The sequence below is a fragment of the Cryptotermes secundus genome, unplaced genomic scaffold, assembly GCF_002891405.2.
Source record: "Cryptotermes secundus unplaced genomic scaffold, Csec_1.0 scaffold942, whole genome shotgun sequence".
Lineage (NCBI taxonomy): Eukaryota > Metazoa > Arthropoda > Insecta > Blattodea > Kalotermitidae > Cryptotermes > Cryptotermes secundus.
This window is the reverse complement of record NW_019738978.1, coordinates 24,384-41,616: the sequence shown is the minus strand read 5'-3', so window position 1 is coordinate 41,616 and position 17,233 is coordinate 24,384. Positions and strand designations below refer to the sequence as shown.

General features: G+C 41.4%; 1 protein-coding gene across 1 annotated transcript in view; it reads right to left on the bottom strand.

Annotated features, from left to right (window-relative positions):
- Positions 1 to 361: 361 nt before the first annotated feature.
- Positions 362 to 17,233, bottom strand: part of LOC117282867 (zinc finger protein 345-like) — a 38,417-nt gene continuing 21,545 nt past the window's right edge. Inside the window, exons 6-7 of the mRNA XM_033754293.1 lie at positions 12,370 to 12,577; positions 362 to 870 (exon numbers count right to left, since the gene is read on the bottom strand). Coding sequence (XP_033610184.1) covers positions 362 to 870; positions 12,370 to 12,577 — 717 coding nt within the window. The remainder of the gene's footprint in view (positions 871 to 12,369; positions 12,578 to 17,233) is intronic.

Sequence of the window (17,233 nt, the reverse complement as noted above, 5' to 3'; positions counted from 1 at the left end):
TCAGTTGTCGTTTGAAGAAATATGATTTTTAAATTAACTATTGAAGGTATTCGATTGATTTCGGCATTTAACTTTTAATAAAGTATAATTGCCGCATTTATTTTTGGCAAGAAAACGTAGGCCGGAGATTAAAATGTCTCCCGACAAATAGAACACGTCTTGATAATCTTGACACGCCCCTATCAATAATCTCTTTACTTCATCATTCAGATGATTTAATCTCAGCTGTTCCAAGATTCTCTTTTCCTTATCCTTTCGCTTTTCTTCAGTTGGTCCTGTGGGATTCTGTACTGGTTCGACTTCGTTTAGTTCTACTAACGGCTCCTCAATTTCTGCCTCCTCGTCGTTCATATTTAAAATACTAGTTATCACATAACCGTCTATCACTTTGGTTAATGACCTTGCCATAAAAATTCCTTCTCGAATTTCTCATTTGTCTAGGATCCCCACTAATGGCGACCCTTGCTTCACCCGTAGCTTGACAACACATTCCGATCTCCGTGGTAGGATCATGTTCCTGGTCTCTCGCGTCTTTTTCTGTCTTCGCGATTTCTGTTTGGTTAGCATTCACCATCTTGATCATCTCCCCATTTAGCTTAACACATTGAGTGTCATAGCATATTTGTGCTTTTGCATTGAGGAAGAAATCCCTTCCTACTATCCCGTCACAAGGAATATCTATCTGCTTGTTTGCTAACTGAAACTCGTGCGTAATCGAACTATTCTCGAGGTTAATCTCAGCCTCTATCACTCCATGTGTTTCTATCAGGGATCCGCTTACGCTTTTCACCCTTACTTTTCTTTCTGGATCATATTCTGTCAAACCTATCAAATTCTCTCCCTTGAGGACACTAATATCGGCTCCAGAGTCTATGAGCAACAACAACTCACCTGTCTTTCTAATGTTCACTCTCAGCTTGAGGAATTCACAATCATTCCTCCATAAGCAGCCTACCGAGTAGACTGGACCGACGGTTGGCTGCCATTTCCCCGATGGTCTTGATTCGCTTCCCGAACTGTTACTCCCAGATTTGCCTTTATTAATTTCCGGTCTATCTGCCTTTTCCCTAGGCTTTGTACATTCCCGAGATATGTGCCTCTTTTCCAAACAGTTGTAACATACAATATCCCGACTGGGCCCTCGACTTTCGTGCCTTGCAGAAAAATGGATTGACCCTTGCGTCCTTCCTGCCCTTAAGAAAGCACCTGCTCGTCACATGATTGTTCCTGCCACAATTACTGCATTTCAAACTATCCGAAACCATGTTTGAACATTTGCACTTCTCAGTCTTTGAAATTATAACACTTTCTTCTTCCAAGGTTGTCTCGGCTATTTCATCGAATTTGTCGTGATTTCGACTCCTTACAATTGTTTGTATTCTGCCTGAATACAGACCCTGCACAAAGCAAATATTTCCTAACCTGTCTGAGAGAGTTAAGATTCCGGCTCTCTCCTCTTGCTCGCAGTCTTGCAAAGCAGCTTCTCTAAATTTGGATCCCAGTTTCTGAATGCACTGGATCCAGTCAGACACACTCTCCCCCTTAGTTTGCTTGGTACTGAACAATTGATTAGCATGGTAATCTAGCGTTCTATTCTCGGTGTACGTGTTCTTTAGGAATTCTCGTAATTCTCCCCAATTTTCCAAATTTCTATGAGAAATTGCGGTTCTTGTCTCTTCGTTAATTCTCGTTAAAAGAAACTTATACAACGTGGTTGAGTTCCTAGGGTCAATAACTTCAAATGCTGTGTCTACATTCGCTATAAAAGCGAAAACTTCCCTTCTTTCGCCCTTGAAAGGAGTTATAAGCTTTAAAGCTTCACTGATTACTACATATTCTGTCATAATGGCAGTACTACTGTCCGCGTTTACAACCTCAGTATCTAAATTTGGATACAGGTTAGGCATGGATTGGAACTTTCTGAAGTTCTCTGTACGCCTGCCGCGTAGATCGCTTGCAGCACGTTGGAACCTGCCGTGTAGACCAACCGCAGCGCTATGGACTAGCGCACACTACGGTACGCCCGTTGCCACTTCTCCGGTCTGGATCGACTCTCGATCCCGAACTGCCGCTACTGCATCAGTGTGACGTAGAATCCTGGCTGGAAATTTCACACTTCTNTTACAACCTCAGTATCTAAATTTGGATACAGGTTAGGCATGGATTGGAACTTTCTGAAGTTCTCTGTACGCCTGCCGCGTAGATCGCTTGCAGCACGTTGGAACCTGCCGTGTAGACCAACCGCAGCGCTATGGACTAGCGCACACTACGGTACGCCCGTTGCCACTTCTCCGGTCTGGATCGACTCTCGATCCCGAACTGCCGCTACTGCATCAGTGTGACGTAGAATCCTGGCTGGAAATTTCACACTTCCCGCTGGCGGTTTCCCTATCGGGATTCCTTCAGCTTTTCGCACTCTTATCTTAGCACAGTTACAATTCCGTTTTCCAATACTTCACACACACACGTGACGCCGATGAGTAGTTATTGTTGCCAGTCTGCTGTTCACGCACGTACGCACGCACCACAACCACCACCACCACCACAACAACAACAACAACAACAACAACAACAACCCCACATCTGACACCAGTGTTGTATCCCTGTAATTCAGGGATACTCAGGTTCGCCGAGCGGTGAGCGATTCGATGTACGGGGTTGGGATTCGGTGGAAAGACAACAGCAAGCAATTGGATTTAACGGTGCTATATTGTTAGAATAAGAGATGCTTGATGAAGTACATAGAATTAGGTGGGCACTTTAAATATCCCCTACAAGGGGCGAGGCCGCAGTCCTGCTCGTCTAGCCCTTGTGACAACTGTGTCTCGCCTTCACCTCCAAGCTGCAGTCTGCCCTAGTACCCCAGTCAATCTGGGTTCTGTCCTTCACACGTGTGTGGAAGGGGAGGAGACCACACACACATTTGTTTAGTCTATGCATTGGTTGCGAGCCGGTCCACAGCTTGGAAAGAATATTTAAGATGGCCAAAAATACAAAATCTAGTACACAATTATACAAGTACACTTCCACGTATGCAACAAATCATTTCTATGATGTGCAAATATGGCTGCCATGTTTTGGACCCAGTCTAGTGCATTTATCTGTCCCTTCCTGTAAGGACCCCAGGACGCCGCCCCATGTTCAAGAATCGGACACACTAGTGATGTGTAGGCTAAACTTTTAGTGTTACTGTTTCACATTTAAGAATTCGCATTGTAAAATGAAGTGTCTTCCAAGCTTTATTCACCATGTGATGTGATTAGTATGCAGTCTGATTGATTTTCCTGAAATGTGGTGTACATATTGTGACGTGTCGCGCTAGCTGGACCCCCCCCCCGGAGCTGACGCCTTTTCTTCTTCGGTTCTCCGACCGGCATTACTTCGGCGTCTTGTTCGGGTACCTCTCGTAGTTTTGCGCATCAGGTGTCATATCCACTGAGGCTGGCTTTTCATCGTCTGGACGTGCCTCCATTTCTTGGCAGGCCATCTTCACTCCGACCGGTATTGCAATGGGGGCCTCTTCTTGTTGTGCCGCCCTTGCTTGGGTTGCTCTCGTCTCCGCGGAAGTCTTTTTTCGCCAGGCGGCCATTTCTTCTCGCCAGGCTTTCGAGTCGGCGTCCATTCTGGCTAGGAGTTCCTTGTGGCTGATCTCCGCCTTTTCTTGACAGGAGTCTAATTTGGCCAGGAAATCTTCTTTGTCTTTCCTCCTACTTTCCTCCATCTCTTCCTTCTCTTTCCTCCTCTCTTCTTTCTCTTTCCTCCTACTTTCCTCCATCTCTTCCTTCTCTTTCCTCCTCTCTTCCTCCCTATCGGCTTTCAGTCTGGCCACCATTTGCTCCTGGGCGAACAGCAGACGTTCCATCATCTTTTCCATGTCCATGTTGTAACAGTATAATACTCGATGCACAATAATTCAATTATCTGTCGAGGCGTGTTCAAGTTCGTAAAACAGTTCTGACAGAAAATTGTCACGTGTCTTGAGTTCGAATCTTGTCGGTCACGTGTGTAAGTTCAAATCCCACTTCTGACACCAGTTGTCACGTGTTGTGTAGGTCACGCGACAAATAACTTCACGCCGTATTTAATATAGCGAATTTTATTTCACATTCGCTCTTACAATCACACAATTAACAATCTGACAATTACTGCCATCGGCAATATCACGAATACAATCACGTTACAATATTATACCACCAGAGACCACTTCAGTGCTGTACGTTTAATGGATGATAGCAAATTGGTAGACACCCCTGGTCACCTTAACCACAAGCATACCGGCATGCAGAACTGTAACTGCTCACAGAGGCTTCTTGTGCAATATTGTGAAGGACTATCATTTCATAGCTTCTCTTGCTTTTTGTGACTCCTGCAACCCAGTTGCATTTCTCTCCCAATGCAGTGATGTTACAGGCCACTGGTGCAGGGTATGAAAAGTTGATGGGTTGCCTGACAGGGCTGCTGCAGGGGAAGTGGATGCGGATGGGATAGCGTTGTGCATAAGCCCAGATGGTAAACATGAACTAAACCTTTATGAGTGGAAGAGGGATTAGGACTAGAGAACCCCAGCTGAGCATGTAACTAAAAGCATAGTAATTCCCTTCCGTGGGTCCCGTGTCGTAGATTTACGGCACGTAAAAGAACCTCATGTCTCTAGGAGACCTCTGAGCTAAATTAGGCAAAATTTCCGGCCCAACTAGTTTCCAATGACTCCCGTAGATGGGGAAAGTATTAGGTACCACTGCCAGAACAGGACCGACCTCGCTGACAGAAAGGGACTAATTATCAGATACCACTGCCAGTAGAGGGCCGACCTCGCTGGCAGAAAGGGACTGATAACGGGCACCAGTACCGGTAGGGTATGGAGACAGTAGAAATTAAAGGGGGATGCACAATGGACCAATAACTGGTCTAAGTGCATGAGGAAACCCACCTCCTCCAACAATAAATGAATGAATGAATTCTCTTCCAGGTTCAAATCTTTGTTAATTACTGTGGAAATTTCTCTTACACTCAGAATGAATAATGTGGTGAAACATTATTTTTAATCTTCTTCACTATAGGCCATTTACCCACTGTGATATACCATTGTCATTCACTCTTTGACATCTCTCAAGACTGCAGACTTCTGGGACACAACTCTGTGTCTGGTGCCATATCAGAGAAAACTGCAGTCCTAATATTCAGTGCTGCACTTTCTAATTTTGTACTGTTATATCAGCAAATGAGCATTTGCATTATGATACTGAGGCAAAGTGTAAAGTGGCAACACTGAAGGAGAACAAGGACTGAGACTGGTGAAGACAGTGGCAACAGGACATGGCCACATAGGAAGGGGGGGGGGGATTACAATATTTTTCTACTGTGAAGTAGCAGAGATAAGAGATGGGAGGTGCCACTCATAAGAATTGTAAAATTATTTCAAATGAGATTCTTTTCCAATAGTAGTGTTTACTGGAGAAGTTTTTTTTTCTTTGCCAGAAGAGAAGAAAAAAATTTATTACAGAGAATCAAGAGCAGTTTGTCAGTAAAACTGATGAAATACCCACAAGCATTTAGGAAATGTTAAACATTTATGGAAATGAAGAAATGTGCAGAGCATACGATATGAGACAACAAATGATGTGGCCAAACAGGAAGTGATTCAAATGCAGAAAAGTGACTCAGATTATGAGAAATGGTTGTCCAAAAGTTAAAAGTAAAACAGACTACATGTATAAAGAGAACTACTGTTAGAAATTAACACAGCTGCATAGAAGGAAGAGAAAATATTTATTGCTATGATGCTCGCCTAAAGAATGACAAGAACAATTGCTAATAACAAACAGTTCATGCTCCGTAACTTGCAACAGCAATGATAAAATCTCCTGGGGGCAAGACATGCAACAGAGGGGTCTCTGTAACTTCTCTGCATACAGCATTCCCACTGCCATCATGTTGTATTACCATGACAACAATCATGTCCCCTCCTGAGTCCTGTGTTTGGGGGGGNGGGGGTCATCTCCATCATTCCCTTCATTTTGGCTTGAAATGGGAACAAATCCTTGTCACCCTGCTTGTAACTGCAACATCTCAGTTGGGTTACAATACAACTTTGTGAGGAACTGGTGCATTCAGTACACAGGTTTGGCAGTTTCATGGCGTTAAAACATAACTTCTGTCTCCACTGTCCCACCTTTGGTGGTACTTAACTTAAAGCTTCTGACCTTGAAACAACATTGTGTTTCTCTCTCTCTCTCATGCAAACACAGAGACACACTATATGCTGACAGCAAGTTAAGCACAAATATTATACTACACTTTAAAAACATAAAGGTGCTAGAAGCTTAAAACTTTGCATCCATTTCAGTAAATAATGTGGTGTATAGACCCACTGTTACCTGGTGACTCTGGAAAAAGTTATTGCTATGTAACGTCCACAACAATAGAACAACAGGGTCATGCAACACAGTTTCTAAGCAATAGCCCTGTAAACATGTTCCTGAGAAAACAAACCTGCCCACAGGAATAGATGAGTGGTGTTTTGGAGTGGTAAAATAAGGCAAAATACGATGCTTAAGCCTGCAATAACAGATATTCTATGTATAACCTGCATAAACTCTGTTCAATATAGTAAACTGAAAATGTGCACGGTGTCCACGAAGTACAAGTGCCCCTACCTGGACGATGTGAGTGAGCGTAAAATTGTGCAAAAAAACAGAGCGACAGTTGTGGCACCTACTCAGACACATTGACACCTCCTCTTGTTGAACAGAGCGTATTTCCAAACACATTAATGGTCTTGGAATGAACAAAATTTTGGTTATGTGTCTCAATGGCACCTCCTATCCAATTGGTATCTTGGGCTTTTCCAATAGGGTAAAGGAGACCGGTGCGTGAAGCTGACCACTCATCTCCATCTAGTGCTGAATTGAAGAATGGTGGGGCTATACATCCAATTCCCCATGTATTCCTGGCATAGTGCTTGGACAAATTTACCGTTACCCTTACCTTACTTGAAGGGTGAATACTATTTGATGCCACAATGTAAAGGAGGAAAAACCATGCTTCTGTGGCCTGTCTTGGCCATGTTAGCTGTAAAGACTCAGCATTCAAACAGTTGAAACACGTTGACCTTGAAATGGACACAACTTGTGAAGCCTTCTGTTGCCACAGTTTATAATATCTGTGCCAAAAGCGTATGTGAGCTAATTTATGTAAATGTGACACCCCGGCAAGTCTGGCTGGCATATTTTAGAGCCCTCTACCAAAAACACAGGCTTAGATCTACTGTACTGTGCTGACATCTCAATTTTCCATTAAGCCCATATATTCCAAATTACCAACATACAGCCTGATGACATGCAGATACATACATATGTGACACAGCCAGGCTTCCTCATCCAATTCAACAACGAGCATAACAGACATGAAACAATTTATCCAGTTTAGTATCCAGAAGGTGAACCATTCACTTATCTGGGGGGAGGGGGGTGACTGGCTGTACCGACTGACCCTTTCCAGGTTATTCTTTAGTTGCTGCAGGGTAAAATGTAACAACTGCTTTGTTTCAAATTGTTCGAAGTTCACCACTTATCAAGCATTTTTTCAACCGATGCTATGTAGCCAAAAATATTAAGACCTCTGTAAAATAAACCCTAAATAACACAGGCTCGCAAGAACACACACACACACACTTGTAGGATACCTGTAGATTCTAAAGGTTTCTAGAATCACTGGATTTTTTGACTTTGTCCATTGTCCTGTTCTTTCTAACGGACCCAGCAGAGTNCCACCCCCCCCCCCCCCCCCCCCCGAGAGGACTGAAACAGACCCAGATCCTGAAATAGTACATTCTCTTGTTTCTTGAACACCAAACAGTGAACACAATCCGAAAACCAAACAAGTGATTCTGAGTGATATACAATACCAAGTTTAAATTATGAATTTTGGTGAATGAAGCAGTCAGAAATATATTTTTCTTCTCCTTCAGTTAAGGTACAGGCTTCTACGTCACATTCAGAGTCTCACTGTCGTTCTGCCCATCTGCTTTCTCAGTCACATTTCTTATTCCCCGAGGTCTCCTCATCCATCCTTTCCACATGGCTCTGCATTGTCTTCTGCTGCATCAGCTACACCAAGCGGCTGTTTCACTATGCACAGCATGTGTTCACAATGTGACGTAAAATTTATATACATTAAAACAGTTTCTGAGCTAGTGGGAAGCGAGGTCTCAAAAATAACATCTTCCATGAAAGATTACGAGGGCCCGGATTTTGATGACCTGAAAATATTTAAAAAATGACCTATAAAATGACAGAAAAAAATCCAGAGAAATGGCTTAAAATATCACCCAAAAATGTAATATGTCAGAATATCTCCTGCAAGCATTGGATTCCTTCTGTCAAGTAACTGAAATTTGCCTTTATGAAGGCCAGCTGTCCTTCCATTTCGATGCATGAGGACTGTTCCTGAGCAGCTTCAATTGCCCTCGCATTCTCCGTCTTCATTGAATCTACAATGTTTTTCACTACCCGAAAATGATCACAATTGTAAATTGCAGCATCAGTCCACGTTCCCCACCTTGTAATGATGGGTTCAAGGGGCAGGGAACACCAGGAGCCATAGACTTAAAATACATTTTATGAGCTGGAAACTTGACGAAAATCTTCTTCATCCTCGACACGAGACCATCCACTTGAGGAAATCTTGATCTCACTTCCTCTGCCACTCTATGCAGTGCATATGCTAGGCAAGTAACATGCACCAATTTTGTATAAAACGACTTTATTGACTTGCCTGCTTTTACAATATATGGAGCTGCATCAGTCACAAAAAGCAAGACGTCGTTTCGTATACCCTCTGGCCACAGTAGGAACATCGACCTGTCGAAGAGTTTATAAATTGTGGAATAATTAACAGATTCTAGCACCTCACTCGTAAGCAGAAACACTTCACCTGGTCTGCCAATTTCCAAGGTTCCAATGATGACGTTTGCCACGCAGCGAGCATCTGTATCGCAGGTCTCAATAATGGAAATGAAAATCTTCTTCCTATGCACTTTATTCCTTATCATTTCATGATACTGTTGTAGTGCTGAGTGTGGATTCATCCAGGATGGAATGACCAGAGTTTACTTCCAGAAAATTTTTCAGTTTTCCATTGTTAAGAGCCCAAAATGGATTATTTGCGGACGCCAAAGCATCAGACAGATCTCTGAAAACATCTGATGACTTATTTCCACCTCCAGATGAAACTGTTGCAGTAATATTTGCAGAGGTTTCTCTTTGTTCGAAATTTGCACTGCTCGTATATGCTTGTTGCGGCCGATACGTTGTACCATGAATCTTTTTTCTGCCCCTACTTCTGTCACACATCTTGCAGTATAAAATGTCACCGTCAGTCGAAAATATATCATCTCCAAACTCAGCTACAAATTGCTATAAATGACACGATTTATTTGTCTTTGCTTTTGGCATCATGATAAAATTAATCACTCTAGCGCAACATAGAACTGAACTTTTCTCACCGAGAACCTTTCGTCAACTGTATCTTTATCTGTAAGGTCAAGGGTGAGGAACGGAAGACAGGAGTTTTATTGAACAACAATGTCATATGAAGCAAGAGATTCCAACTAGAAATATATGCAACTAAGCAAATTGCTTTGTACAAAGAGCCGCAGTGTGAGTAGTCATCGCCATACCGTTCCATGATATGTATTGTCAGCACTTCCGCAAAACAAACTGAAAGGACGGGCCAGGATTACAGCCTATTATTGTATACTATGGCCTTTCTAGAGAGCGGTTAGGAGAAAGAGAAAGAACACTTTGCTTCCATATTATTCATATTTCCAAAAATATATGAAGAAAAATTCCCTAAAATGGCCAAAAATGACAAGAAATACCCTTAAAAGCCCAAAAACGAAAAAATGACCTTAAACCTAAAAATTACAAAAATTACCTATAAAATTTACATTTCTGTAACCAGCAGCTCATATCCGAGATTCATTTTAAGAACATCGCATAGGATACAAGGAAAAAAGATGACGTCATGTTTACTATCTCAGCTCCCTGGAATTACTTACATATTAGTAAACTGAAAAGAAAAACATACTGAAAAAGTACATTTCCTGAAAGAAGACAAGATTTGCTTCAGTCTGGTGGCAATACAGGGTTTGGTAAACTGACTGGCTGGATGTGAGTCACTGCCCTCAGGTACAGTATATACATAGCATACTGTACTACCCCAATGTATATAACAGGAGAACCCAGACTTACTGACCATCGGAGACTCATTTGGGTTGCTTCAGCAGGATGGGGTCAACAACAAATGCCAGTTCCAGACAATCAATCTAGAAGTTCTAATGTCAAATACTCAGCTACACCTTTCCAGAGAAGCTACTAGTTGCTCAGCTACTCAATGAATTACCAACATGTTATAGACTGCAAAGGTTCATTATCATTCACAGCCAGACACTGGCCCCTATCCAGAGCCAGATGATTTCATTCCATAGTCCTTCCTTAAGCATACAGAATACACAGCATCAGCCTACCTTCACACTTTTCTGAGGACAACTGCAACTTGCAATTCCATTTGTGTGCTGCCCACTACTTTATATGGTGAAGACACACAAAATGGAACACATTTTCCAGGACCATGGAGCAGGATAAGTTCTGGTGATGCAGCGACAGCCAACGTGTGGAGACATGAGGAAGAGAATGTATGGTACATCTTATGCAAAATGAAGCAAGCGTTCCTTGATAAGAAAAGTGTGAGTAATCAGAGATCACTTGCTCAGCATGACCAAGAATTAGCTTCAGTTATGATGCAGCTCATTCAGGCAGTGAAGAAAACTGCTATGGAGGGAGGGGCATATCTGCACTGAATTTAAGTACAATTAAAAGATATTCTTGTCATTCCACTATATGAAACCTCTGAATTCCAATTAATAATATTAATGACATTGCCTAATTTTATTAAAAAATATTTCACAATTTTCAGTTGACTCTTTCCCTCTAAGGCAAAGGAGTGTCCCAGTGCCAAACCACTATCATTCTTGATCTAAAGACAGACCACTTAGTTTCCCTGCTGATATTCACAATGAAAAGATGTAAGCAAGTTTTTCATGATCCTTTCAATTAAATTCCAATGTCGGTATCTGAAGGACGCCCTTTGCGCTTTTCTAAATTCTGTCCATGGGACTTTGCTATGATCTTATTCACTAAGTTTGTTACACCTCAGGGGGAGGGGGTGAGAAAATATAATTAATTTGGTCTGTTGCTACTCTTCTTCTAAAATCTTCGCTGCACTCGGCTGCCGTCGGCTGTCTTGGTCTGGTTGCTCGGGATCAGACGTGGACGGTTGGTTAGGAAGGGGTGAATCAAAACTTCCTGCGTACATCCTATCCTAGGTACACTGTCTATTTACATTAATATTTACATTAAGAAAAGGGCCTGCTTTGGCCTGCTTACATGACACTTCTCGCTAAGCTCTTTCTACCTTCCTTGTCGGTGGGGGGAGGTACCTTGAAACTGTACTCCTATCATCATCTGTCACTCTCTGTTCATTTCTACCCTATTCTACCCTGGCTCTCGCTGGGTACACTGGAGACTGTCTCAAGATCACACAACCACACTTTTATCAACATTAACGTTTAACAGCATGGCGTATATGAGCAAAGAGACTTACTTGTAATACAAATGTAGATTACTGCCGCCATCCACCATCTTGTGGCACACATGTCAACTAGAGCCTCCGGCGGACAACTCAATATTCTCTGTTAGATCAGACTCCAAAGTCTCTCGAAATTCAGTAATTTATAGTTTTAATTTGCTAATTCAGCTGTTGACGACAGAGGGTAGTTAACTCCTCAGTGTCCTCAATTCCCAAAGTAATATTCTAATTGGTTATTATTGATGGTTGTGGGCGGGCCCATGGCGTCTCATCGCTGTTTATGCGGTAATATTACGATACTCCAGTGGCCTAGTGGGGCAAGCTTCTTGCTAGTGCGGTTACGCATAAATGCTGATCATCAACATTCTTAACCTAGTTGCCAGTCCAGGTGTTGACATATTACTGTAATAGCTGTAACACACTTTTCGCAAGTCTCGAACATTTGGGTAATACCTTACAATCTCGAATCTCAAATTTGAGACGCTACAAAGTTTATTCTTAATAACAGATGATCTTTCTTGTTACCAGCCTTGCAGTACAGAATGTAAGCATTCAACACTGCCGTATTTACTAAGTGATTGAATAATTCCTTGTACCATGCTTTTTGCCTTTTCCTTTCCAGCAAGAATGTTTCTAGCAGCTGATCTTTCAAGTCTACACCTCCCATATATTTATTATACTCTATTACACACATAGGTTTATTTACAAATTCTAACCCACCCTTTCGACTTATGGGTTGCATTTCCTCTGAATGTTTATTAGTCAGCACCGAGACATCGCGCTTATCCTTCCACTTCAACGCCATCAATTTCCCACACATTGCACTAACTACTTCTCCTTTCTTCAGTTTCTTTTTTAGATCTATTGGCATACCTTTGCGCGTGATTTTCACTGTTCCAACAGCATCTGTTGTGCTCTGAACTAATCTCTGGAAAAGATCGGGACTGCTATAAAAATTGTCCATACAAACACATCTGCCCGAGTCTAATAGTTTCTCGCACAAACTTAGAACAACTTTTGTTGAGAAAAGATCTGTGTCTTTGGTGATTTCACAGCCTAATTTTGTCCCTCATTCACTGTAAATTATAAAATTCCACAAATATCCTGCGGAATCACAAAGTTCAAAAATTTTAATCCCAAACCGGGAAGCTTTCATATGAATATACTCTTTCCACGAAAGTCTACCTTTCCACAATAACAAAGATTCATCGACACTTACTTCTTTGCCCGGTATGCACACTTTCTGGAACTCCTTTTTCAAATATTCACTAACTGGAAGAATTATACAATTTCCTTATTGGTGTTATCTACAAAATGGAGAAATCTGGTCAGCAATGAAAACCTTTCTTCACTCATTACATTGGGAAAATATGGTGATTCTAACATATGTTTCCTACTAAAATACAGTCTGAGGTTTGGTTTCTGAATTCCCATTAGCATAAGCAAACCTAGGAATACCCTAATTTCATTCGAAGTTGTGGGAACCCACTTTTGAAATATGATTTTGTGTCAGGGGCAAGAAACTGTCCTGCCAGACAAGTCACGTGACCGAGATGCCATGGGGCTCCACTAAGAGAGTGTCGCAAGGCAGAAAAAGATAACAAATTCATAAATATTGACACAGGCGTCAGGCAACTTCGACCACTAGGTTCGTAACGTTGTCAATCAGACACAGCTGCTTTGTCACCAGTAAGCCAAGCCAGTAAAAAAAAAATACTGACACACAAACACAGATAACAAGCATTCAATGAAAGTTAGCTAACAAATTATCTCTCTGAAAGCAAGTCGGAATGTGAGTGGGAACAATTCTTTCATAAGCAGCAGACAGCAGATGCTTTGTAGCAAGCAACGCGAGTAAAAAAAAATACCAGACACAAACAGATAGCAAGGAATGAAAGAAGTCAGTATTAGCTCACACATACATTCACTGGAATTACATACATCAGAGTGTAGGCATTAAGAATTTTGGACTCAACATATGGGACGCGCACGCTTAGAGCATGGGTTTGAGAGGATGCAGATGTTGTGCCACACACGCTTAGGGATTTAAATGGCTCTGCTTAAAGTCACGCTCAAGGGGTTAAACTTTCTTTTATAATCAATATACCAAGTATCCCGCAAAAATACATCTGTCTTCAATGTCCAATATAGTGTAGTTTGTATTCATCTGACCAATCCGTAACAGTTATCTCAATATACTCAATCCAAGCGATATATCAATCTGAAACTAACTGATCAACAAATTTACTCACTTGTAATGGCAGAAGAGCAAAGATAACGTACAGCAAAAAGCATATGATATGCTGAATTATAAGCTGTCGATCCATTTCAGTGCTACACTCTACTAATAATTAGCTTCCAGTGCTGAATTATCATCGTAACTGAAGGAGAATGTCATGTCATGTCATGTCATATCTGTTTCCACTCAACAAGACAGGGCATTGCGCACATTCAGCAATCAGAATCAAATGGAACTCATTTGCACAGATGTTTTGTACCATGGGACTCAGTTCATTTCTTGTCAGTTTGAAAGGTTATCAACGGCAATCAACTCCAATATATTGTAGCATTCTACAAACTGAAGCATGCCACAAACATCAAAGCTGTCTCACTTACAACATGAAAACTGGGGCATGCTACAAGTCACATACTGTTCTTTTAGTCTATACCCATCTCTGCTGCTCTATGATTTACTGCACACATCAACATGTATGCACCGATGTCTCTTCAGATGACTCTTCAAAATGAATAACTTATTACTAGGGCCCGGATCTTTATGCGCTAAAAACACTTAAAATATGCACTACAAAGCGGGAAAATATACACCAAAAATAAAACAATATGCACTTAAGAAACAGGTCACTTTATTCAGACTCACCTATTTACATTTATCATTCACTGCAGAAAGTAGCATCACAATAGGCAACTAGAAGAAGTCTTTCAGTGTTTTCTGGAGACAAACTGCATCTATTGTCCATCAAAATGAGTTTATAGGCTGAGAATGATCTTTCTACATCAACTGATGTGATTGGACAGTATTTATACACTGGCGTTGAAGGTTCGGAACATTCGTCTGGAAAAGATACCCTAATTCCACTCAAGTACTGACTAATTGACTGATTTTTTTTAGTCCTGGGTTCGATTTCAACACCTTTTCTAACTTGAATTTAATCTTCTCTCCAATTTCGCCTGGAGCGGAATTCAGTGAACAAGTTGCTTTCTGAACGAGTTCAAGTGAGTCATGTAGGAGTGCACCACAAGATTCTAAGATCTCAATGGCTTTTGAAATTGCAGAAAAAATGTGCATGGATAACATTCACAACTTGATAAACAGTATCACTTCCAAACACCACTTTTGCTTCACGGACACATGCATACTCATCTTCAAGTTTGGTAACCACTTCTTTTACTTGATTGAAATTCTCCTGATAAAATGAAACTGCTGATATCCATGTCCCCCACCTAGTTAGGACAGGTTCAGGTGGCAGAGGAACATGAGGTAGGCAATCTTTGTAGAACTGGACACCAGCTGGTGCTTTCAGAAATAGTTTTCTCCCACTTGCAATTAAATCGTTAACAGCTGGAAACTGTGCGCATATTTTTTCTGCAATATGGTGTAACCCATGTGCTAAACAGGTTATGTGTATAAGATTTGGATAAAATACTTGTAAGGCCTTTGTTGCTTTCAATATATAGGAAGCTGCATCTGTGAGTATTACAAGCACCTTACAACAATTATTCCTCAATTTCATATGGCCATAGTGGTCGCAGAGAATCATTTACAAATCTTGCTACTGTGCTATGGTTGGTTTTCTCTAGTACTCTGCAAGCAAGAAGATGAGGATTCACGGGTTCGTCTGGATGTAGCTTACCAACTACAAAATTTGCTATGCATCGGCCACATAAATGGGTTGTCTCATCCACCAATATCCAGACACAGTCCTCTCCAATGTCAGAATGGATTAACTCCAGAGTAGATTCATAAAGCAAAGGTAGATAATTTTTTCTAAGAGTTGATTGATCTGGAATTTTTTTAATTACACAATATTTCTCCAGAAAATATCGCAGAACTGGATTGCTTTATTTATTCCATGGAATGTTGCCACATACTAAAGCCTTACAAAGATTGGCTGAAAATGTATTAACAGAGGATTTGGGTTTGACCTGTGCAAGAAGTAGTTGTGGTGTGCTGTTATTCTTCCCCTTCTTTGCCGTAATATGTGCAGTCATTCCTGAGTGTTGTTAAAGTTGAAATTTCTTTTCAGATTTTACTTCCTTTGCGCACACTTCACAGTACACGACGACACCGTATGTTGAATAGTCACTACTAACCGACACCCACCACATTTTTAAATATTTACTGCTGCACTTTTCTTTAGGCGTTTTCAGTACACAAACACTTTTTTGATGCAGGCTATTAAATTAAAGAGCAACACATTAACTGAAGAGACTTCTATTAAGACCAACCCTCTGATGCTACTTTCATCTGTGGTGGTCAAAGCAATGCAGGAAAATCCCACCCCTTCCCTTTCGAAATAGCCAAGCTACCTGCTTGTAATTTAACGCTTATCCTACGGGCATTTAAATTCCGGTAAAGGCAGCCGTACGCAATATATTTAAATACCCGCGATTAGAAATCCGTAAAAACTGTAGTCACTTACTAAATTTGCTCCTATTTCTGCAATTTCTGTGATAAACGAACGAAATAAACGCTGTTTTTTTCTCTAAAGAATATAGAATCAGATATTGTAATTTACAGATTGTATAAAACATGTTAAAATTTTTGCACTGACTCCAAAGAAGAATTTTCCCAGTTTCTTGTTTCTGTGCAAGAATTCATACGTTCTGGATACCCCTGAATGCAAGTTGCTGATGACGACACTTGTGCAAGTCACGGTAACACCGGATGTTGAGTCTAGAGTTTATCGTTGGCTACTACTAGAATGTGGACAGTGGACGAATGATATAAAGTCACGTGTTGTTGCATATAGAGTTCTTCTAAACAATACGTGTACTGTTCTTGTAGAGTTGAAGGCTAGCGTTTGTTTTATGAAATCGTGTTACTGTATGAACACACACCGTAATAGCTTCGTGGCTGGAAGCGTTCAGTCGAGCGTAATTTCAAAGTGTGATCGTACCATGACGTAATTCTTGTGGAATGAAGAGTGGGCGAATGGCTCGGCTGCACACTAAGATTACATTTCTTTATACAGTTTCATTACACTGAGTGCTTGGTTCGTAACTGGAAGTGTTCTGTCTAGCTATTCGTCGGCAACCTGGGGACCACCACACCAGCGTGGCACGAGGAGTGTGAATAATTATTCAGGTGGAGCTGTGGGCAAACTGTGCCAAACAGTTATAGCATCTGTTGTCGAACCTGGAAATGGACAAATAAGCTATTTTTCCATCTCCTTGGTCTGAACAGTTACATCCTGTTGTCACACTGAGAATTTCGTCTCGCTCTTTTGCGGAACATGCTGTTAGGGGTCCACCTCGCCATCAACGGCCAGGGGTCGAACCCCTGCCGTTTTATGGGAGATATCTCGACTATAGAAGGCCAAACCACATCACTGGCCGACTTGCT